Source organism: Eschscholzia californica, unplaced genomic scaffold (genome assembly GCF_041429995.1).
Source record: "Eschscholzia californica isolate CP2 unplaced genomic scaffold, dmEscCali1.0.p SCAF_4, whole genome shotgun sequence".
In the NCBI taxonomy this organism is placed as follows: Eukaryota; Viridiplantae; Streptophyta; class Magnoliopsida; order Ranunculales; family Papaveraceae; genus Eschscholzia; species Eschscholzia californica.
Window position 1 is genome coordinate 24860271 of NW_028238461.1, and position 24031 is coordinate 24884301.

The 24031-nt window shown below is 37.7% G+C and overlaps 1 protein-coding gene and 2 long non-coding RNA genes across 10 annotated transcripts; all 3 read right to left on the reverse strand.

Moving 5' to 3' along the window:
• Positions 1–43: 43 nt before the first annotated feature.
• LOC147543831 (clavaminate synthase-like protein At3g21360) lies at positions 44–23421 on the reverse strand. Of its 8 annotated transcripts, none has more exons than XM_086632829.1 (20): positions 17681–18217; positions 14105–14225; positions 13848–13975; positions 13637–13762; positions 12104–12203; positions 11677–11794; positions 11087–11296; positions 9934–10270; positions 9575–9668; positions 9252–9360; positions 8801–9072; positions 8592–8719; positions 8227–8461; positions 7368–7556; positions 6955–7247; positions 6631–6812; positions 5919–6161; positions 5704–5795; positions 5452–5613; positions 44–779 (listed from the first exon to the last, which is right to left on the reverse strand). In XM_086632829.1, coding segments are annotated over exons 4-17 (2316 nt in total). In that variant the 5' UTR covers positions 13639–13762; positions 13848–13975; positions 14105–14225; positions 17681–18217; the 3' UTR covers positions 44–779; positions 5452–5613; positions 5704–5795; positions 5919–6114. The 8 variants fall into 8 exon arrangements, with proteins under 8 accessions (XP_086488955.1, XP_086488954.1, XP_086488957.1 ...); XM_086632828.1 differs by lacking the exon at positions 17681–18217 and adding exons at positions 16587–16677; positions 16732–16833 and having other exon boundaries at positions 13848–14221; XM_086632831.1 differs by lacking the exons at positions 13848–13975; positions 14105–14225; positions 17681–18217 and adding an exon at positions 3228–3481 and having other exon boundaries at positions 9202–9360.
• On the reverse strand, positions 15575–16833 carry LOC147543832 (uncharacterized). Its single transcript, XR_015223147.1, has 3 exons — positions 16678–16833; positions 16239–16496; positions 15575–15783 (listed from the first exon to the last, which is right to left on the reverse strand). It is a non-coding gene; the product is annotated as an uncharacterized LOC147543832 (long non-coding RNA).
• LOC147543833 (uncharacterized) lies at positions 21212–22116 on the reverse strand. The gene is made up of 2 exons (XR_015223146.1): positions 22026–22116; positions 21212–21599 (listed from the first exon to the last, which is right to left on the reverse strand). It is a non-coding gene; the product is annotated as an uncharacterized LOC147543833 (long non-coding RNA).
• Positions 23422–24031: the final 610 nt, after the last annotated feature.

Consider the following 24031-nt stretch of genomic DNA (forward strand, 5'->3'; position numbering starts at 1 on the left):
CGAAAAAATAATAACAGAAAGATAAACAGAATGAGGCGATAACGAAAAGACGATTACCTCAGCATCATATAATATATAATGACTCCACTTACAGATTTCCGATTATAAAAAGAACACTGGAATAATGTATTGTCATTCTTTTATCGTATGAAAGTTGACTATGGAGTTAACTCCTTTATTGAGTGAATACAAATTACACAATTTTGCAATATGGCAGGTGAACGTATATATAAATCTTGCATGTCTCTGCCTCTCCACGTCCTCTGTCACTGAGAGATCATTAGCGGTGTTACCTAGTGATCTGGGCCGTTTCCCTCTCGACGAAGCTTAGCCACCCATCTTCTGACTAGACCACTTTGACTCCTGTTATAATACTCGAAAGAAAGGAGACAGAAGAAGAGAGAGAATGTACCTTATATTACTTGCACAGGGAAGCCAATATACGGCGAGGGGGGTTGAATGGTCTTCGAGAATGTAGAACGGCCCAGTTATCAATAAGTAGCACATCTCCTTTCTGCCAAGGAATGGCAACACATTCCTCTTCCAATACTTTCAAGCACTCGTAGATGACATCGGCTGGCAATGGTGTACCATCGCCAAATGTGACTGCTTTCACTGGATCATTTCGAGCATCCTTCCACCCTGTATAAGCAGCTACCATGCTATTAAACCAGATCTTTCGTCCCCTCGTCTTGTCATATTTAATAGCGGGAATTGGACCCATGATTGTTTTCACTCCATCCTTCGTCCATTCCAACTTCATTCCCAATCGAGCAGCTCTGTACAGAATCCAGCAAGAAAGTCAATGACAAGAATAAACATCATACAGTAACACATTGTTGGGAATAAAAATAGATCAATGGAGTAAAGAGAGAGCTGTGTCATGGTGAGAACCACTGATTTGCAAGCGATTTCAGCTCAACCGGGGTGCAAATTGATTTTTCGGTCACTCTTCAAAGATTTAACACAGAAATGGAGTTCGAAAGAAAACGTAATGCTCAGGAGTAGGATTTCATATTGTGACAATGTCTCTCTATTAATAGTTCGTATTTACAGACCCGGAATTGTTAACCACTAGGAAAGGAGAAGTGGGGCGGTGATTTTAGCGGATAAACACACCAAAATAAAATAAACCTGGTAGTAAAGGGAGTTTTATTTTATTTTCAATTCCCAAGCCCCAAGCCTGGGTTGGGCACATGCGCGTGTCTGTGTTGGACACACTCCACTTACTCTGCAAGGGACTTCACAATATATCGGAAGCCAAGTAATTATTAAGTCTCCCTCCTTTTGATGCTTTACCAATGCGGAAATATAAGATTCGGCTTTTGAAGTCATTTCCTTAACAATCTCCCACAGATGGCTAACAAAGAGCACTAATTCCTAAGCAAATGTGGGTAGAGTGTCCATATCTTTCAATTTGAATTTCCACGTAGTCAAGTGAGGAAACTAAACAAAACACATCAAGTGAATTGCTCTTGAACTTGATTATTTCAAGCTGAGACCCCAACAACATATCCCATACCCGTTGGTTTAGCAAATTGCGCGATACAACAGTGACTTACACGCCATTAGTGCTCTAAAAAGAAAACCCACGTCTTCTATAACAAGCGGCCCGCACCTTCTCACACACGTAGGTGAATTTCTCGGGTCTCTCTCACTATAGACCAACCCCCACATGGGTCTTGAAATCATTAAGAGCCTTAGAGGTTCAACCTCAATAAAGGTCATCGAATGCATCATGCCCGTCTCACTAGGACCACCATAGTGGGCTAGGGATTCATTAAGAGCCCGTATGCTCAACCTCTCATTTTTAGATGTTGAGTCCATCAAGTTCGTCTCAATTGGACCACCTCATAGAGCTATGAACTCATACAGAGCAAAAGCTCAACCTCATGTATTGCACTACCGCACACCATGGAGATTGAACGGTGGGCATCCGGAGGGCTCATACGGCTTTGTCTTACAACGAATAGATATCCACCATATTACCTCAACAATTGGGTTTTAGCCCCATCCCCCTCGACGTTTCCAAAATTAATTTCTTGGATAAGCCCTTCGTAAGTTGATATGCTAGATTGCTTTCAGATCCCACATATTCTAAGGCTGTCAAACCATTCTTCAACATGTGTTTCACCGCACGATGTCTCATATGAATGGGTCACCTCTTTCCATTGTGCACATTGTTCTTTCTATCACAATAGCCGCCTATAAATCACGATGAAGGGAAATTTGTGTCACTTCCCTGCCCCCACTGAGGTACGTCTGGGAAAAGACTCATCATCCACTCAACCTCTTGCCTTGCCAACTCAAGAGCGATGTATTCAGATTCCATGTTGAAGCGTGTTATGCAAGTCTGTATTGAAGACTTCCAAAAGACGACTCCTCCACCCAGAATAGAAACATAACCACTGGTAGAGCTAACTTCATCGTTATCAGAACCCCAATTGGCATCACGGTATCCTTCTAAGTTCTAACATGGAGGAAATCTACCATAATGCGAACTCAAATAAATAGTACCTCTAAGATACTTGAGCAAATTAATGAAGTTCATTCCAGTGTTCCTTACTAGGGTTACAAGTATAATGTCCGAGTCTGCTAACTGCATATGCTATATCAGATCGAGTGTAGTTCATTAAAAATATCACACTTCCTATGACTTTAGCATAATCGCTTGTGAAATACTAACATTTTTATTCTTCTTAAGAGTTAAGATGTATGCTAAGATCACAGGTAGTTCTCACAGGCGTCACATCATAAGAGTTAAACTTCTTTATCATTTGTTCAACGTGCTGGTTTTCCAATATGGGACTATAAAACCTAGCTCTGAAACCCATTTTCCTAGCACACATAAACTGAGGAACTAAGTAGTTAGTTTCGTGACTAGGTCCTGGGTCAGTTGGGATTGAGCTTAAGTCTAAGCCCAGATAAGCCTTTCATGAGAAAGGAAATTTGAGACTAGGCTGTGGCTTGGGTGGGATCGGGCATGAGCCCGAGCCTAGCTGAGACTTCCGCGAGTACTATCCAAGTTACTCCGGCGCCATACTATAAAGCTGTGAAGAGCTTGATAATGGAATCCTTCCCAACTTAAAGAACCACATTGCTCTTGACCTAAAGATTGTAAACTCAAAACCACCTATTCACAACAAAACTATTCAATAAAAAACTATAAAACATGGAAGACACGTTAAGAATATGTAATATCAAACTCAAAAAATGAGATACAAAACCTTTCTTCAGCTGTGCTTTTATCTTTAGTTAAGAATGTCGACTGCCATCCCCGGCCAATAGGAGATGACGGGTCATCTCCAGCCCCTAATATTCTCGTATAAATCAAACCATGCTGCTCTAGCTTCTCAACGAGCTCTGGAAATCTCTCTTTCATCTTTTCATAGATGACATGGCTAAGAACTATAGGAGTCTCTCCTCCACTTCCTGGCTCTTCCTCACAAAAGAAAAACAATTTCGCTGGGAACTCTGGAACCTATTAAAACTTGTTAAGTGAATTACCGAAACCCAAATTGTATTTCACTAAGTAAATAACAGACCCAATTCAAACTTCCCTAAACTCATAAAAATTCATAAACTCAATAAATGATTTTTCACTCTATGAGTTAATCATGATATTACATACTTGGAATTTTAACTTACTAATGAGTAATGCATCTATGGCATCTTCAAGTGAAAAGATCTCACTCTAACTTGTGCTATTACACTTCAACTAAGTAGCAATTCTAATTCTTCAATCATGAAAAACTAAAACTAAAATTAATTACTTTCTACAACTAATATCAAGTAATCAGTCTGAATTTCACAAAATCAAACAGAACCCATGTTTTGTATAGCCAATTATTTTAGTTTGTTGAAATGGTCTTAGAACACAACGCCATAAGTGTACAACCGCCATAAGTGTACTTCGTTTAGTGTCAAGACAGAAGGTAGTTTACTTTCTAGCTTGATTGCATTTAGATTTGAGTTACCATTTCACTAAAGATTTATCGCTCTATCCTATGAGCCAATTGCAACAGCTGTACATGGTGTCTAATTATCCTAGGGAAATAAGGGCCGTCGCCTCAATTAAATAAGTCATTTTCTTTCTCTAATCTTCCAATTTTTATTTTAGTTTTAGTTTCTGCTACTTAATTAGAAGGGTCTTTTTGAGTTTACTTGTTTACTCCCACTTACTACTTTTGTTAAGAACACACTAAAGCAATGTTTGACGTTCCGAGAAATATGTAACTGCCAAGATAATATTCGGGTAGTGTGCTTTTAGTTACTGTATGCCTTACTTTAATCTTGGATTCAGTCAAGAATATGAATCTTAAAGTCTTATTTTATCCGTAGATTATTTAATTATTTTTCCAATTCTTTTATTGACCCTAGAATTTGCAAAAAACAGTAAGTTCATTCGGAAAAATTCAATCACTAGTTATTGGGGGAGGGGTAAAGTTAATAAAACCTAATTAGAAATCACTTGATTTAACCTTTTGAATGAAAAGACACAGAAGATATGTCTCCTCTTTCAAATCTTAAATCAGTAACGAAATTCGACTATGAATCTTCTATTCTGGATAACAAACGTTACTAGCTAGAAACACAAAGTCAGGACTAGTACTCTGGTAACTCGGCTTAGTGACTCAACAAGATTAACTGATCTATTGTTGAATCCGCACACGAAAAACACAAACATCATGATAAATGTCGGAACTTCCTTTTTGTCTTCTTGGCTTCTGGACTTGGCTTTCTATCGATGTTTCAAACTTTCAATACATTTGATCAAACATGATTACCACCATCAAGCGCCAGAGAGTTTGTTATAGAGAGAGAAGAGGTCGCAGTTAGAAGTTTAGAAAGCGAAATACTAACAGAATAATCTATTAGTTACAACTTGGACTAAAAAATGAAGATATTTGATGAAAGATTGTAGCCAATGGTATTCTTATGTCATTAATACAGCTACTACCGACGGCATACGACAATACAATTGGGAATAGTCAAGATTCGTGACAGCATGCCAAAGGAATTTTTGGTAAAATGCGTAGCCTAATAAAATTTGCCAGCAGTAGATAAAATTTTCATCATTCCTACTACGAAATTCTTCTTCGCGCAAATGTTTTCACCCAAAAAATTGGTGCAAGACTATTTCCGTCAGCAGGTCAAATGCCGTCGCTAGCCTTTTTGAAGGCAGACAACCACAGTTGGAATATTGATAGGTTTTATAGTTAATGTTATGCAAAGGTCAGCTATAAATCTGAGAAATAACCTCATCCCACATTGTATTTACAATTATAACCTCATACATTCAGTAAGATTTTGATAAGAAATAAGTATAAGGAAACCTCTCCAAAACAAATTTTTGTATATCTGCACCTCTTTTATTCACACCCTAAAAGGAGCTACAACAGAAAAGAATAGTAGTTAAATGCATCGTATGGAGGAGTCAGATGACGATACCTGGTCAATGAATATCACGAACGCCAAAAAAGAATTGGATCGTTACTATACAAGGAGTGATCTTGAATTTCCAGATTAGCGACGTGCCAATTAATTAGTCGAGCCTGAACAAATTTAAATACTAGTAGTCCTGTTGGAAACATCCACCATCCACTTTCATCCCTGCACTCAGAAGAAACCATCCAACAATGAAATCAACTCTGAAATGATGCTATTATGAATTCAATCACAAAGAACGAATTTCTTTCTCACATGTTAAAATTCCATGGCTGAAAGCTTGGATGACTACTACTCGACGAAGAATGGGTTCTGTAATGAATATATCCACAGATGAAAGCCACCATCTGAGTTGAAAGAGAAGATACACATGACAAGAAAATAAGAACGAAGTCAATTATCGAACTTAAGCCATAAAAATTCAATGAAGGCATGTTAATTTAAATGATTATGAAGAACGGTGAACTTACAACGTTAATCAAGGAAGTAACATTCCACAAAGCATATACACGTGCATGACCTGCTGGACGTCTTGGTCCGTGGCTAAATAGCGCGTTGATTCCAGCAGGGAATGGAGATAGAATGCCAAGAGGAAGTACAGATAAAACTAGAAACAAGTCTAGCAGTGAAATAGAATATAGCTGGAGCAAAGTCAGCAACACTAAGCTAAAATCTCCTAAAAGTAGTATTGATATGAGCAAACCAACAAGATCCTGCAACAATGAGATAACCCCAAAGAGCTTCAAATTAAATACAAAAGATCGAATTGTGGGTAAATTTTATCAAGATTTACAATCGGTTCATGAACTATTGCAAGTTAGCTGCTGTTGGAGAGGACACAATGGCTCCACTACGGCAGTAAAAGATTATTATATTATTGCTGCCACATCTCGCTGTTTACTGCCTTTTTGAGTGACAACAGTAAATTTTGATTTTTGGTCCATCAAATAAGTTTAATATACTAGTATATATCATTAATCTGTTGATTTAATTGACTAATTTAAGATGTACCGTGTATATTGCTGTATTAGATTGAAACATTCTTATAATATGGAAAAAGATACAACCCTATATATTTAAACAATGAGGGCGTCAAACTTGACTCCAACCACCCAATTGATTTTAGACTCCCCTGTCCGCATTCCACCCCTAACAACAATGTAAATTAGGCAACAGAAATACCTGATGGCGAACAGGTTTGGCATTCTGAAGCATAAATGAGATTGGAAGACATATCTTTCTTATCTTCAAGCATCCTTAGATTATAAGCATCTAAAATCCCTCCACATATCCTTTCACGCATCAAAATATTTTTGTTGCTTCTTAAATGGCTTGGTGTGTTATCTTTTTGATTACGATGTGAACTACAAGCAGCATAGAAGAACAATTTAGCAATATTATACATTTTCTTTTTTTTTACATGAACAATTAAGCTATGTTACACATGAAGCGCCCAGAAGCAAAGCTTGTATTGGATGATTATCAACATAAAATTAAAATGATTACCCCAGTTGCTGGTCGGTTCTTGTGGTTCCAGATGCACCGTCAACAGATGTAGTAGGATCGGGTCCCTCTTCAAGAGCAAAAACTGCAAGTCCGTACTGGCAATAACCACAAGCTGTAGCTTGAAACCAGGCAAGATCAACATGCAATCCTCGGATGCTTAAAGCAGGATTTGCGTGGGTTTCAAGCCAGTTGAGGACTGGCAGAAAAGACTGCTTCAGGTTTCCACGGCGAACTAAACGCAACTGTGCGTTTATTCCAGCTACTAGACGATACCAGATTGTTGGTGGGACAGCCTTCAGATTAGTAAAGAAATAAGATTTTTCAAATTGCTGCTAGTATCATGAGATGATAGAAGTAACATAAGACGATGTTGGTTTAATATGAGACTACGACTAAAAGAGATCAATAATAACCTGACTCATAAGACTAGTGAGAACATTATCGCTATGAAGTGAGAAAGGAGTCATGTAACTTCCATTTCCTCCAAAAACTAAACACATCGGAAATCTTTGATGGAGACGAGGAGGAAGATCTGATCTCTTTTCATCTCCCCCGAGAAAAAAATCGACATATGCTAGCATTAAATCAGAAGTAGCAGCCAGCTGCATAAACCCATATTATCATGATATCAGCTAGTGTATTTTCAAGGATAATAACAAGATAAACCCTGAATTAGGTAAAAGAAAAACATAATTGACAGATTAAGTATCAGAAGTTCAGACCATAAGTAAAAAAGAAAAGATAAACTGATAGTGCCAACATTTTCTTCTTCTCTCATTAACAACTATTCTTCTTGTATCAAAACAAATCATCTACTTATTAAATAACATAAATGTCACGAAGTATCTTACCCAAGAACTAATGAACAATATATGATGTCTGGGTTCTAAACATATTATTACCATCCTTATGTTTACAGTTATGGTGCATTCACTTTTATCATGGATAAAAGGTAGCAAATGCTTTTGCTCTTAAACGGTACAACTTGCATCGGAATATCAAAGATGAAAAAAAATACTTGTTACCCCTAAAATATAAAATTTGTGCCAAATTATTGTGCTGGTTCCACCTACTGTGCATCTAGAGAATCAAAAGGCAGCTTGAATTTCATAATGATCGGTACTTATTACTTATTGATTCTGAAAAATAAAATCCTATACAATTAATTCAATAAAACAACAACTATAGTGTTCGTACCAAATTTGCAACTAAATAATGCATATTCTTGGAAATAAATAGCATACTTCTAATAGAAACAAGAAATATGTGAACCTTAAGTCCTTCGTAGAGAGCACGTGAGCGACAGGATCGCAAGCAAGAGTGATCATATTCTGATCGAACAAATTCACGCAATAGTTGGAATTTCTTTCTGTGGCACCATTCTTGCCATGACCATGCTAATGGATATGCAAGAATAGAAAGGATACCATGGACAGATCCTTCCCACCACTGATAAGCAGCCAAAGCATTAATCTCGTCAACAAATCTGTTGTATGCATCCTCATATCTGTTATGCAAATGAAGAAAAGGAAATTTTAATTTTCCTCGTGACGTAATTATCATCAGATATTCTAACATATCTATGTTGCAAGATAAAGAGAATGAAAATAACAGTAACGGGATGATATGTCAATTACACAATATCTTTTATCTGTTCAGGGGGAGAGTGGGGAAGATGCCATGGTTCGCTGAAAGTATTAGGCCCCATAAAGTAAATCCTATGCACGTGACTCTGCGATTCTTCAGCTCTATTGGTCTCCAGAACCTGTAAAAATGAACAGACATCTTTCACTAAGAATATTAAATATAGAAACGAGAACCGAAATGCCAACAGTAAGATGGTAACCTCATTCAGGGATTCAAGGAAAGGGAAGGAGTGGTCTATCTGAGAGCCATGCTGGGTTGGGGCTGGTCCTGGTAATTCATCAGCACCAACAAATTTCAACCGTGCCACACTAAGAACTAGTGCTAACAGGATGAGGAGACCTGAGAGAAGGAGACCAAATAGCCATGGCCCACCAAAAGTATGTACCAATTCTTCAACAGATGTATAACAGTGCGGCATATGGTATCTGTCAGAAACACATTTGTAAGGACAAGGAGTTTCAGCAACACCACCTGTTAGATAGGAGAAAGCTCAGGTATAATTTCATAAGTCCAATGATAAAAGAATAAAATGAAAGGATCAATTTCGATTGAGTAGACGGAGAAGCAGATAAATACTAGCACCACTTAGTAAATGCTTACTAGTTTTTAACTCTTGTAGAGTCAAACACAATCTGTTGCAGCTGAGATACCTCGAATATCTCTGTACACGGCACGACGTGGAAGATCATAAGGTGGGCATTGTTGACAAAGGCTTACATCTGATCCAGTGACATTCTTAAAGGTGCCAGTAGGGCATGCCTGCAATAATGCAATCCACCACCTATATTAGAATATAGGTCTTGCCATGAAGCAGTATTCAGAAAAGAGTAAAGGAAAAAAAATCAAAATTAAAATTTTAGAAGGAATTACAAAAATGAGAGAGAGAGAGAAGATCGTGTGCGTAAAATGCTTTACGCAAAAAGTGCACAATGTACTGAGCTGATAATATGATTAGTGCATAGCAATTAGCAACCTCACAAAAGGTCCCATATAGTCCTTTCGGGCAAGCCTTTCCAGTAATAGTTCCATTTTCCCCATGAGCGCCACTATCTTTACCTGATCCTCCCCTGTCACATGAACAATACCTCAAATTCCAAATTATAGTTAAACACCAGCAATCTCATGCAGAATCGTCACAGTCCTAAAACAAAAATTGAAAGACAACCCATTCACGGGTCACTTCACAAGGCATTATAAGAAAATGTCTGGCTATTACCAATTAAGAAATCACAAAACCATGAAACTTTAAGAGAAACAATAAGTAGACAAAAGTACAAAACCAGTATACAAGTGGAAGATTGGAACAGCGGTATGTTCAAGAAGATCCCTTACCTAGTTTGTATAGTCCCACTAACCATTGCTAGCGGCTGGTATTCATCTCCAGAAGGAATGTCAGACCAATGAAAATGAATCCTTCCCCCATCTCCACCACCACCACTGTTATGACTACCATGCCCTCCAGCACTGGATACAACAGCAGCATCATTGAGTGTGAGTGCATGCAAAAACAATAGAATAGTTCCGCCAGAACCACCCCCAACACCTCCATTTGAGCTATCAACGATCCCATAATCTTGATTTCTGTCATTTTGACCAAAGTGTTCACCATCCGCTCTGACTGAACCATACAGTGACAAATTTGAAAGTGGATGCCATAATGAACCCATAACTGTTCAAGAGAAGGCAAGACTGAATTATTTTAAGTTACAAAAGGAAACAAGGTCAACTATCTTACGCTCATAAGCGAAGGAATAAGAAACCACAAAATGTTGTTGAACAGCAAGAGCGAGAAAATTTCAGACACAGTGTATCCCAACAACAATAAGTGTGTCAATTTACTTGCATCAGAATTTTAGATCACACGAGAACTATCATGCCAATGGATAGTGGCATCATTAACTTTTACTTGACAATCCACTGGACTCGAGAGGGTGGGCAGATCTTTCGAGGAAACTGGATAGGTCGATTATCTGTCCAGATTATTTGTATGTATTTATCAGTTTATCTAATTCTTCTTCTTCTTCTCGTTTCCTCCAATAATTAAGGCGTTTATGTGTATGTCTGTGTGTGTAGATGTGCGTGTGGGTAGTTGGGTACATATATATGGTGTGTCCACATAGAGGCTGGAGAAGATCCAAGGACTGATTTTTATTTGGGAAGGTGATGTCTTCGTAATGTAGATCATCCTCACTTATGGCTTCTAACACTGCAGACATTGGATTCCATTTAATTATTAGTTCTCACGCCATCTTTTGATGGTGTAATGAATTTGAGTAATAATGTAATATGATATGAGAATTATATGAAATCCTTGGTCGTATTTCAGGCCAATACAGTTTTCATACAGACTAATAGACATAACATTCTAAATAGTGATGATCTTGGACAGAGAAGAGGGAGAAACTACTTTTCAAATAAAAAATATGAAACCATGCTTCATTCTTGTGAGTTAACGTCTCAGGAATAAACACGTGCATATGCTTACCAATGATACCACCACCACTGGTAGAACTATTCAAGCCGTCATTTCCACTTCCACTACCAAGCTCACATGGCAAATGAGCATTTCCATAAGTAACGCCCCCTTTTGCAAAACTGCCATCAAAATATCCATCACCACCTTTGCCACCATGCCCACCACCACCACCGACCCCAGTGTCTAACACATTTCCGCGACCCACGCCACCAGTGCAACCTGCAAAACACTCAGATTAACTTAATTCATTCAATTAACATACTTATCAGAGACGGAGAAACATATTTTTGTTCAACAAGTTACAAGATATAGTGCTTCATGCAGTAAAATCCATATTAAAAGAAAGATTATGTGGCATGCATGTAGTTACCACCAGATGATCACAAAACATCCACAAAATGTGTTACGTTAAGTTTAGTTACACAGATTTAAGCCACCCAATGTAATGGATTGATGGAACTAAATTATCTGAGTAACAACGTGTTCAACATGCAAGCAACTACAACATGGATATTCCCTCATTGGTTGCAAATTGTGAGGCATTGAAAAAAACGAATTGTAGGTACTCATAATAGCAAAAACTAGAAGACAAACCATACCCAGTCCAGAAGCACTTATTTCTCCTGAAGGCAGGACAACTACAGTTTTCACCCAGTGGAAATGAATAACACTTCCTTTTATGAGGCCTTCAATAACCACATCTTCAACTCGGCAGATCTGCAATAAAATAAGTGAAGCTTTCAAAAATATCATAACAACACATGTATCAAAAAGATTTAACAAAGAAATCATATTAGAGATTATCTCAAGTGAGATAAAAGAAGCTGAAAGTTACTAGAACAAATATGCGTTAAAAGTGGTGTATTAACTATAAGGAAAGCAGAGTAGAAATGAAAACACCATAGGGAAATAAGGTTAGATATATCCACTTCCCAATAATTTACTAACACATAGATAAGAAAAATAAGGAATACTGAAGCAAAACTAGAACTTTTTTTTTTTAGAGTAAATGCTAAAAGCAAATACCTGAAAAGTGAATGGTAGTGAAGAGTTCAGATTGCAGTCTTCAGGCGGATGGATTAACTCTATGGGGCAATCTTCACGTTCACAATAGAGCCTTGGTGTCCTATAGTTTAGCAAAACATATAAGACGAATATCTTATCATTGGGTTTGAAACCAGATGCAGATAAAATTGCACTAATCGAAAGATACAGTATTTACATGTCATTAGCAGTTGCATTTTTCAAGGGGCCTCGTAGAACGGATCCTGGTCCGACTTTCAAGTCAAGCAGAGAGGGGAAAGATGATTTTAGATAAGTAAGGGAACATGATTAGTTGATTAATGAGCAAACTGAGAAAAACAGTAACCAAAAAAATAAACCAAATAAGACATTTCTCAGGATAGCCTACAAATTTATGTAGCCTCCAAGTAATATATAGAAGGTCTACCATATGTTTTCAGAAGAACATCAACCCGAGCTGTGATAACACACAACTGGGTGTGAAATTTGGTGTTATATAAGTTCTTTTAAGCCTAAACTACCAATATGTCAAAGTTGGTATTTGATATTTCTGATTCAACATCTTGAGCTAAGAAATGTACTGGTAGCCTGACCAGGTATTCATCTTTCAATTACCTAAATGATGTCTAACTGGAACTGCCTTGCACATATACTCTCTTGTCTTTATTAGGTCCTTTATTTTCACTAACAATTTTTTTACTTTTGAACCAACCATGGATGCAGTGATCAGTATACACAGGAATGTAATTTGGAGCAATATTTTATGGTAAGTTGTAACAAGTCCTACCACGATTGTCTGCAAATACAGACAAGATGGACAAACAAAAGTCTCACACTATACCCACTAAAGCAAGCCAGAGTCTGCGACAAGTATCTAACGAGGCAAAAGGGAAAAGAGTATCTACAAAAAACGACGGAACAAACCCAGCAAGTCTTGTCATACTTAGGTATACCTAATTACATGTAATTCTTCCCTGTCTTGAAGAACAATTCTTATGATACATATGGCTTATTTGAAAATATACTCGAATGTGACAAGGACAGAGGCCAGCACCTAAAATATTTTTCCTCTAAATATTTTTCTATCATTTCCTGTGGTTTCATGTTTCCTACATTTCTATGGATAGAAGGATTATTGGTATAGAAAAAGTCTTTAAATTCATGTCCATAGGTATATGGCATGGATTTGCTACTAGAAAGACTTGTCAACTCCCCTCCTTGGTCTTTGACAATTTTAGTGAGGTACTGTTAAAAGAGGGGAGAGTGGGAGTTATCCTTGTTTCGTTCGCCCAAATTTGACCTTTCCACACGTATTTAAGGATCAACTAGTGCTACTTGAGCAAGGAAGAGAAGTATCTTCGTAAATATCAAACTAAAATAAATTAACTACAGAACTCACTACAAATGTGCCAGAGAATGTTTACAACTTTGGATAAGGAAAAATGATATGAAGTTGAGCGTGTGAATACCACAGAAATGATTAATCATAATAAAAGGAAAGATAAAGACATATTAGAGAGAGATGCTTCATCTTACATGAATGCCGTAAAATAGTGACAGAACGAGACGTTGTGCTTCAATCAGATCTCCTGGTCCAGATAAATTCAGTAAGCCTTGTCCATGAACTCCCAAATTTGCATTCGAGTGTATCATAGATGATCCCTGAGTATAAAATATGACTGATCATGTCCGCGTGGAGTAGTAGCCAAGACTCAGGAAAATAATTAGTATGTAGTCGCTGTAATACCCTGAGAACAACCACGTTACTAGCCTCTAGCAGAGATGTTGCAACTGCGGCATCTCGACCACCATTAGTCAACAGTTTCGACTTCCAAAGTAATTTTGCAACTTCAAAATTGTACAAAGAGTACCACTCTGCAGCTTCAAATAAGTAGATGCAAAAGTCTTGACCAATAATGACATCCAACAGGGACAAAGAAACAGCACGAGCGGCAATAATCTATTAGGACAAAGTAATAATTACATAGGGTTAATGGTGCTTACCGGTCAGGGCTTCAACCGGCAGGATTTGCCCCCAACCCCGGCTTCCTGCCGGTCCGGGCCAGGCTGAACCGCCATGCTTAAGACCAATTCCAGCGCAGGACTGGAAGATAACCCAGGCTGGCTTGGCCCGTCTACAGTGCGGGACGGAGCTATACCGGCCCCATAAGCACTACAACATAGGGTGGTGGGACGATACATAACCGGTTGTCTATTTCGACACTGCAGCGAACCCTAAGAATCCCTCTCCAAGTTAAACCTTTTTTAAGTATTACATGGTAGTGTTTCTTTCAAGGTGTCGAGTTTCTTTCTTCCTCTACTGGGTTCTCCTTGGGTTTCCAAGGAATGTCTTATTTCTTTTGCATGGCCCAATTTCTCTTTTCTGCCGAGGCTAGAGTCTGAGGTGTCTCCATTATTTGCATCATTACATCTGACCGTTCTCTTTGGAGAAGACCTTTTCAGAGTGCTGATTGTGAGGATGGAAAGTTTCCAGCTGGAGCGCTGAGTGTAGAAGGATCAGAATTTGAAGTTTTTACATTAAGTTATTAAGATGTCATATACAGTTCTTATCATTGTATTTTGGCATTTTTGTACCCTTCTATTATTAGCCAGAGCTTTTTCTTTCTAGAAGCTAGCCATCTGCTGTATTGTTCTTCTGTTTAACCAACTATATTCACTTGATAGAAACTTATACATGTAAGATTCAAGTGCTCAAAGAGATGCTAGATATGAATGAAGAAATCACAGTAGGAAGGCTGCAAACTCTACTGTGCCATTTCTTTAAGTGTCAAAAGAGCAAGAGGTGTTGCTACAACTAACCTCAATCTTGGAGTCGCTCATTAGAAGCTCATCTGCCACGAGCTCAAACTCAGATAAAGAAAAATGTGCTAACCCAAAGACCAAAACTCCACCACGCAGTATACTGAGCTGTCCACGGATCTACACCACGCATTGCCATATGAAGAAGAAACAACAATAAACAATCACGAAGTGAGATGATATAGACTGTATGCTAACATTGTGTGCTTATTCATGGAAGGTGAAACCAGTTTTCTACCATCAGCCTTGCTTAGCCACTAGGCAGGAAGGGTCAGGCAAATGTTTACACCCTACAAATTACCCATTTCTTTTCTTTTTGTTTTGAAGACTGAACTTATATGAGGCAGGAGAAAAAGTTACACCCCCCACCACCCACACAATGCACACAGAGATACCCACATAGAGAAAGAAGGGTCAGGAACCAAACTTTCAGGTGCCTCTGAAGGACCTTACCAGTTTGCTTTCTCATTTAACTTTATTCCAATAATGAAAGTCTTGACACTCTTCCTTACAAATTGTACCTAGTAACTGGAGTGAACCCAGGGAAGACCTACACCAGCTATGGATCAGGGAGCTGGTTAGCACAGAAATAAAAATGCAACCCTCAAAATTCCTTAGTTACCCTGACTCGAGTACTATCACCTACAAACAAACTTGCACACGACTCCAGAGCAAAGGAACAGAAGCCTTAGCATGATCATGGACATAAACATTTCTCCAACGTGGCTGATTGGGAAATTCTAGAAGAAGTGTATCTGTCTCCGTTGACAGGTTGTGGTTGCTAACGGTTACGCTTTCAATAACTTTATCATAAAGGGTCCCAGCAGCACCGTTATTATCTGGGCAACCATAGCTTCGTCCTCCTGCAAATAAGAACAGAAAGTTTTCTTAAAGAGTATCCAAACATATAGTTGGTGGTACTTAGTTGCTAAGGAGCCGCCAAATATTATTCTGGAAGAATATAACAAGGTTCACAACTAAAAGATTACTTATGTGACAATGTCTAAGAAAAGGGTAGATATGTGCAATGACATATGTCATGTGCGGTTCTCAGACTTGCTTGGTACTTCAGGGTAAAATTTATAGTAATTGTTTGGACTTCTCTATCAGTAAGGACTAGGCATCTCCTTTCAATAACCCGGCAACAACCCCCATGCAAATCACATGTATTGTATAAACACATCACTCTGAGAAGCAATGTATTTCGAACATTCATATGCTACCAAATTAATGTAGGCAATAATTGGCTATACAAAGCATGAGAAAGCAAGGCAGTAACTGGGAACTATGAATGGTTGATCAGTCTGAATTTATTTACCTTACAAGTACGTCGCCTGAATTTGAATTGTCTGGATCAAATGGACCAAAAACAACCCGAATCAACCATTCATATGAATCAGTCGTCACGAGTCTGACGAAAACAAACTAATATGTGAAATCTGACTTAACCAGAACTCGAGTTACATTTCATGTCTGACTTTGAGAAAGAAACAAACACTGCCTTCCCTTACTGCATCATTAAGTTTGTTGAAATGGTCTTAGAACACAACGAGCGACAAAATGGAGATGACGACTCCTGTTATTACTCAAATCATTCACATGATAGAGCGATAAATCTTTAGTGAAATGGTAACTCAAATCTAAATGCAATCAAGCATGAGAAAGCAGGCGACTGATTCATATGAATGGTTGATCAGTCTGAATTTCACAAAATCAAACAGAACCCATGTGTACTAAAAACCAGATAAGAATTTTACCTGAGCCATTTCATGGTGAAAAGGGATTTTCTGATCAGGTGGAGATTCATTAGCAGTGAAAACCACAAAATCAAACTATCATCTATACTCTCCTCTCTTTCTTCAAAATCCACTTCAAGGTTAAGCAATTCGAAGTCGAGTGATTCAAGGGATGGGCTAATGACGATGAAATTATATACTTCAATAACCCGTAATTCATTCTAAAACTTATTGGATCATGAAGAAAATGAAACTATGTTAATGAAGCAATGACGAAGGACCAAAGACCACTATTAGTCAACGGTTTAGCAATTAGATCGCATCTACGTAAACCGCACTAAGTCCACTCTTTACGCTCGAAAGTGGTTGTGATGGCCAATTGGCCAGACGCCTATATCTGGCGGCCACACGTTTATATCTGGCGGCCACACGCCTATATCTGGCGGCCATACGCCTATATTTGGCTTACCCACGACATTCACTTGCGTATACAGATCACTTGCGTATACAGATAATATTGTACAGAAACACCTGAATTATGAAAATCACACACATCCACAGAGTGAGAGAAATAGTAAAGTGACACTCTCACGACTATAAATCCAATGTGGACACCAAATCAAAAATCAAATAGCTCACATAGAAAGAAATATGGTCGAAATGGATGGGAAGTGCACAAATCTCTATGACAAAAAAAAAAACAAATTGGAACTTAAAAGGAAGATAAACAACATACAGCATCTATTTAATTAACAATTTCAGAGAAAAGTGAGATCCTTCACAATGAGTACAAATATAGACTCATCAAAGAACATTTTCAACTTGAGTAACCTAATTGGAAAACACAATTAACCTCATATAACAAAAAAAAATAAAACAGAGAAGGAAGCCGCACCCTAAACCCCTCAATTTCTTCTTGATGTCTAATTTTCCATCGAACAACTTTTGAGGGGAACTGTTTATTTTTCTCATCAATTTGAAACAAGTAAAGATCAAACAGTAAATTGAGGAAAACAAATTGAACTGACCCAAATTAGCTATCTGGATTTAGGGTTTCTTCTCCATTGTGTTAGGTAGTTTACCAACTGATATTGAAGAAGAAGACGAAGCTGCTGATTCTTCAGCATCAACCAGTTTCTTGAGTCTTTCTTGAAGGGCTCGAACCCTATTTTCAGTTTTACGGAGTTTCCTCCATCTATAACCAGTCCATAAAGCGAATCCTCCGTATACGACTATATACGATGCCCAAACGTATGGATACGTCTCAGCGTGTTCTTTGATTTCTAGGTATCTTTTTTCAGCCCTTTCGATCCAGTTTGTTGGTTGTGGTGGTGTTTGATTCTCTTGTTGTTCTTCGTCCGCCATTATCAGTTCTCGATGGTGAAGAAATGAGAGAGAGAAAGAGAATTTTAGGGCTCGCGGAGGAAGAAGACGGTAGTGGTGCTCAAAAGATAGAATTTCTAGGGTTTAAGTGGAGAAGAAATCAGAGTGAAAGAGAATGAAGAAAGGATCTTTTGTTGGGAAATTGAAGAACCGCGAATTCAGACCCTTTGGTAGCAGTAGTCGTAATAAAAGGCCCTTTGACCATGTAGACCGTAGAGATATATTTACTACTTTATAGAACGGTCCAGGCCGGGTTGCGGGCCGGGCCCAAGCAACCCGGGCTGGAATAGCCCCGGGCCGGGTCGGTCCCGGGTTGGCTAAACCTATGGCCCAGCCCGGGACCGTGACTAGACCCAGGCCAGGCCTATCCGGGCCAGGCCGGGCCAAACCCGGGTTTGACCAGACTAATCTGTTTTTTTTTTTTTTTTTTTTCCTATTTTTTAATATGAAACTCAATTAAAACTTAACTAATCCTAAAATTAAATTAAAAAGTAATATTACAGATATAAAACTATTTGTAATAGAACTTACTTAAAAGAAAATAAAACTTATCACGTAGTATTAAAGTAATGACTATTTACCTAAACAAATCGAACTTACCTAAAGTAAATTAAAACAAAATGGAACTTACTTAAAAAATTTATAGTATTTACTAAAAATTTCTTCTCTTACTCGAAAAGAAAAGATTTTCTAAAACTTACACAAAAATGGTTTAATGAAACTTACCTATATTCTTTTTACAGACTTTCACAGACTTTCATAGACAAAATGTCCCGTAGACATTTCAAGACATTTCGGATGAGTTATTATAGACAACATGTGTTCATAGACATTTTCAAGACATTGAGAGTTTGTAGACAAAATGTCTTTATAGACATTTCAAGACATTTGATCCATAGACAAAATGTCCTGGGGACATTTAAGATCTTGAGTCCATTAACAAAATGTGTAATGCATATTATATTTGTGCTAATCAAAAATATATTTTTCGACTTTTGTAGACATCTGTGAATATTTGTGGACATTGATGGACATTTGGTAGACATTTATTATTTTAATATTATTATTATTATTTAATCACATGAAATAATATATTAATACTAACATTTCAAAAATATATTTTTCGACTTTCGTAAACATCTGTGAATATTTGTGGACATTGATGGACATTTGGTAGATATTTATTATTTTAATATTATTATTATTATTTTTTAATTACATGAAATAATATATTTATACTAACATTTCAAAAATATATTTTTCGACTTTCGTAGACATCTGTAAATATTGTGGACATTGATGGACATTTGGTAGACATTTACTATTTTAATATTATTATTATTGTTTAATCACATGAAATAATATGTTTATACTAACATTTCAAAAATATATTTTTCGACTTTCGTAGACATCTGTGAATATTTGTGGACATTGATGGACATTTGGTAGACATTTATTATTTTAATATTATTATTATTGTTTAATCACATGAAATAATATATTTATACTAACATTTCAAAAATATATTTTTCGACTTTCGTAAACATCTGTGAATATTTGTGGACATTGATGGACATTTGGTAGACATTTATTATTTTAATATTATTATTGTTGTTTGATCACATGATGGACTTCAAATGTCTCTTGTTTTTTGAAAGACATTTTGGCTTCCAAATTTGTCCCAAATCCTTCACAAATTCATCAAACTATGAAGTCCACCAAAGTCTGGGACATATTTTGTCTACAATCGAATGCCTCGGACTTTCACAGACTCTCAAATGTCTGGATTTGAATGCCTCAGACTTTCGTGGACTCTCAAATGTCTGGATTTGAATGCCTCAGACTTTCGTGGACTCTCAAATGTTTGGATTTGAATGCCTCAGACTTTCGCGGACTCTCAAGAGTCCGCGAAAGTCTTGCTCCACTACCCCCCCCCCCCCCCCCCCCTAAACTTACATAAGGATATGAATCCTTAACATAAATATAAATATTTCTTTCTAACTCAACAACTTACCTAAATTTATTTTTAGATAAGATTTTTTAAAGCTTACCAAAAATTTCTTCTCCAACATAAGTTTGCTATATTTTCTTTCAACAAAAAAAAAAAGTTTGCTATATTTTCTAAATAGGATATAAATGATTTGGAGGAATAGAAATATTTAAAGAAAGAAAGAAAAAGGGAAAAAAAAAAACGTTGCCGGGCTCAATCCAGGCTTTTCCGGGCCGGGTCAGGCCTAGCCCGTCGGGCCCAAAATAGAGGCCCAGGCCGGCCCGGAACAGAACCCGGGTTGACCTGGCTCGTTTTCCTAACGGGCCAGGCCTGTACGGAACGGGCCGGTCCCGGGCCCAACCCGGGCCGGCCCGGCCTTTTGAGCACCTCTAGAAGACGGGAAGCCGAATTACGCGCTCTAAATTGCGGCGTGGCACACGACGTACCGATGCACTAGTAGCCGTAGGTAGCAAGTTACCCGGCGATCCTGACCCGATTTGTGCCCTGCCCATCTATTAGGTTTGGGTAGTGTTTTATTCTATTTCGGGAGTGCTACATGTACAAAGTGTTTGACAAAATTATCGACTTAATGACTCATTTTCATTAAAAGACAAAAGTCGATCAAAATTTGACTTCAATCCGGACCGTTCTTTTAGAATTTTGTCAACCAAAATTTGACTTCAATCCGGACCGTTCTTTTAGAATTTTGTCAACCAAAATTTGACTTCAATCCGGACCGTTCTTTTAGAATTTTGTCAACAATCTTGTCAAAGATTCTTTGTACACTTAGCATTTCTCTATTCTATATCAGATCTGAAATCTGACTTTAGATCAGAATTTACTCGAATCAAATGTCAAAATGTCTATGTTGTCTGAAAAATTATAGGACATAACTTTGTCTATGTGGTTGAGATTTGTTTTCACTTTTGGTTCATTTGATCTAGGCGATTCACATTCCTACAAGTAAACATGATCTAGCTTCGTAAGTGCCCTTCTTGAATTAGATAATTGGGTTTCAGATATGCAACCTTGAATTAGTTTATACTTGATTCTAGACTTCCTCAACGGTTGGCTAGTTTGGACCCAAGCAAGTTTGTTCAACATCAACCATGTTGATCAATTTTGTGTTACTCTCGAGGTAGTCGAAGGACCAAACTTTGGATGAACAATTTCTTAGGAGTATGTCTGCAAACACACTATGATCGATTGCTAGTATTAATTAGGACTACTAGAAAACCCCCAGACCAAATATTTCTACCTCCGAAGGGGAATGAAAATATAAAAAGCATCATCCTTGTAATGGTAAAAACATCAAAAGCCCAACATTTTTCTCTACTCTGGATAGTCGCGTCACAGATATAGAACTGGTCAATATGGTCGATATCTTCCCCCACGGCTATTATCACCACTGTCATGTCTTCGCCCATGGCTACCACCTCCACTGCCACCACCGCTTCTGGTACTGCCACCACCGCCTCTGCTACTGCCACCACCGCTACCACTGCCTCTGCTACTGCGATCATCCCTCTGCTGTGGGGGAGGTGTGAATGGATGAACTCCTGGCTGCTGCCTAATAAACAAGGAGAAATCATAGTACGCTTGCTGGTGAGATTACTTTTTCAGAGCTTACAACCAGTTAAACTCTTTTCAATGAAGTTTCATGGTGGAATCAGTTATTGATTGAGAAAAACTTTTGAGCAAGTAGTAACCAATCGTACGTACATGATGCGACAAAAACAGGAAGGTCAAAACAATTTTGAATCAAATGAGCATTTATTAGTGGTTTAGAACTTCGGACTAAGAGTTTCACATTCTTGGAATCGAACTTCAAATCAATCTATTAACTTCTCACGTTCCAATGCGATTTTTCTCACAAAAGCAAACTATCTAACATTATAATTTATTGGAAAGCATTATAATTCTCTGAGAAAGAATTGTAGATGTGCGAGCAATTTGAAAACTGGAAGTAAAAAATAAAAGAATGTATCGAGCTTACAATACATATCCAATCTGTCCGTTGGGCAACAGCATGGGCATCATTGCCATCCCAGCAGGAGTAGGTCCTCTACCATATATCAAGGGCTGCTAGATAAACATAAACAACTGTCCGTTGGGCAACAGCATGGGCATCATTGCCATCCCAGCAGGAGTAGGTCCTCTACCATATATCAAGGGCTGCTAGATAAACATAAACAACTCAATATCAGAAACGATAAGAGAATACCAGTGGAACAAAGCACAGAAGGGATAAACCAATGGTGCTAAATTGCTAATAACAATTTGCAGTTCTAATAACTTTTCAATAAAATGGCAATACATTCCTTTGACGTGAAGATTGGGTCAAATTCCAAATGTGTCTAGCTGTTTAGGTTTAAACTTATTAGAACGAGACCTTACATTTTTTTCGATACCTTACAGTCAGTTCAATCTTAAACTGTAGTAGAAAATGGTTGAAAGAGTAAAAATATTATACATAATAGTTGAAAAAACAATGACTTTTTTTAATCAACTAAAGATTGTCATAATATTATGTGTAATTGTAGATTTTGGTTATTTGAGTCTAAAAAAGGCCACCATTTTGGGGCAAGCAGAAAAGTTTCCGTGGAAGACAGTGGAAAACTCAAAAAACTAAAACCAAACAACCTCATAAGTCGCCGGCAAAATGTCGCCGACCCTCTTTTGGAACTCTGATATTCATTTAGACATTTTAGAGGCCACACCCAATATGATTCACACTAGAGACATCCACCTGACCTATAATTACAATTTTCACCTAACAGGCTTCTACGGAAGCCCTTATAAACACGATAAAATGAAACCTTGGGTGGACTTGTCTAAGCACACCCCCATCAGAATAGCCATGGGTGCTCATAGGGGACCCTTTCTACAACTAATATCAAGTAATCAGTCTGAATTTCACAAAATCAAAACAGAACCCATGTGTACTAAAAACCAGATAAGAATTTTACCTGAGCCATTTCATGGTGAAAAGGGATTTTCTGATCAGGTGGAGATTCATTAGCAGTGAAAACCCTCCCCACAATATTAGTCCTAGGAGCAGCTCCACCAACATAAGGAAACTCTTCATAACCAAAAGCTTCAACAACTTCATTGAAATCTGAAGCAGTATTTACAGGAAACCCTCTCAATAGAACAGCTCCATTTGAGTGAAGAAGGGATTCTAGCCATGTTTTTTCCTGTTTTATGGTGTTTATGAATAGAGAGAGATCAAATATGGGAGATGGGTTTGAAGTGATGATGGAAGGGAAAAGATTGCCATTGATAGGTTTTTGATAAGGTAATTTGATTTCAGTGAAGCTTAATTTTTCTTCCCATGACATTGTTTGGCGTCCAGGTTCAGATGGGTGATGGAGGGAGGTATAAGAATCAAGAATACAAGATGGGCTAATTCCATCATGGACCCAACCAGCTCTCTAGATGTGTCATGATCAACCTCCATTTAAACTTTTTACGGGTCTTTTAATATGAGGACAAATTATATGGTCATGGGATTGGGGACATTTAAAAAAAGGGTCCGTGGGTATATAGACCAAAATAATGTTCAAAAAGGGTTTAGGGTCCAATCTTGTCAAAAAATGGATTTTTAGTCCTTTTGCTCTTGGGTCTAAAAACCCATACTATCTATAAAACAATTCCATTCGTGTCCCAAACCATTTTCACGGGATTTTAAATTGTGGGGTCCGACCGAAAATTCCAACAACTTAATTAACCGTGAATTTGGGATAAATTATAGGAAACAAAATCGAAACTTTCCCAAAACGAAACGTTTCCATAAATCCTAACCTAAATCTTCGAAACGCCATTACTTGAAACTAATCAAACGTTGAAAAGAAGGAAATCAAATTTGGGAGTGATTTGGGGAATTTATTAGCAAAAAACGGATGGAAACAAATCATAATTTCTCTCTCCTCTAAACAGATTTGTAAATTAAATTTATTTTCTCTCTCTAAACTTTCAGATTTGGAAAGAGTATATTTTCTT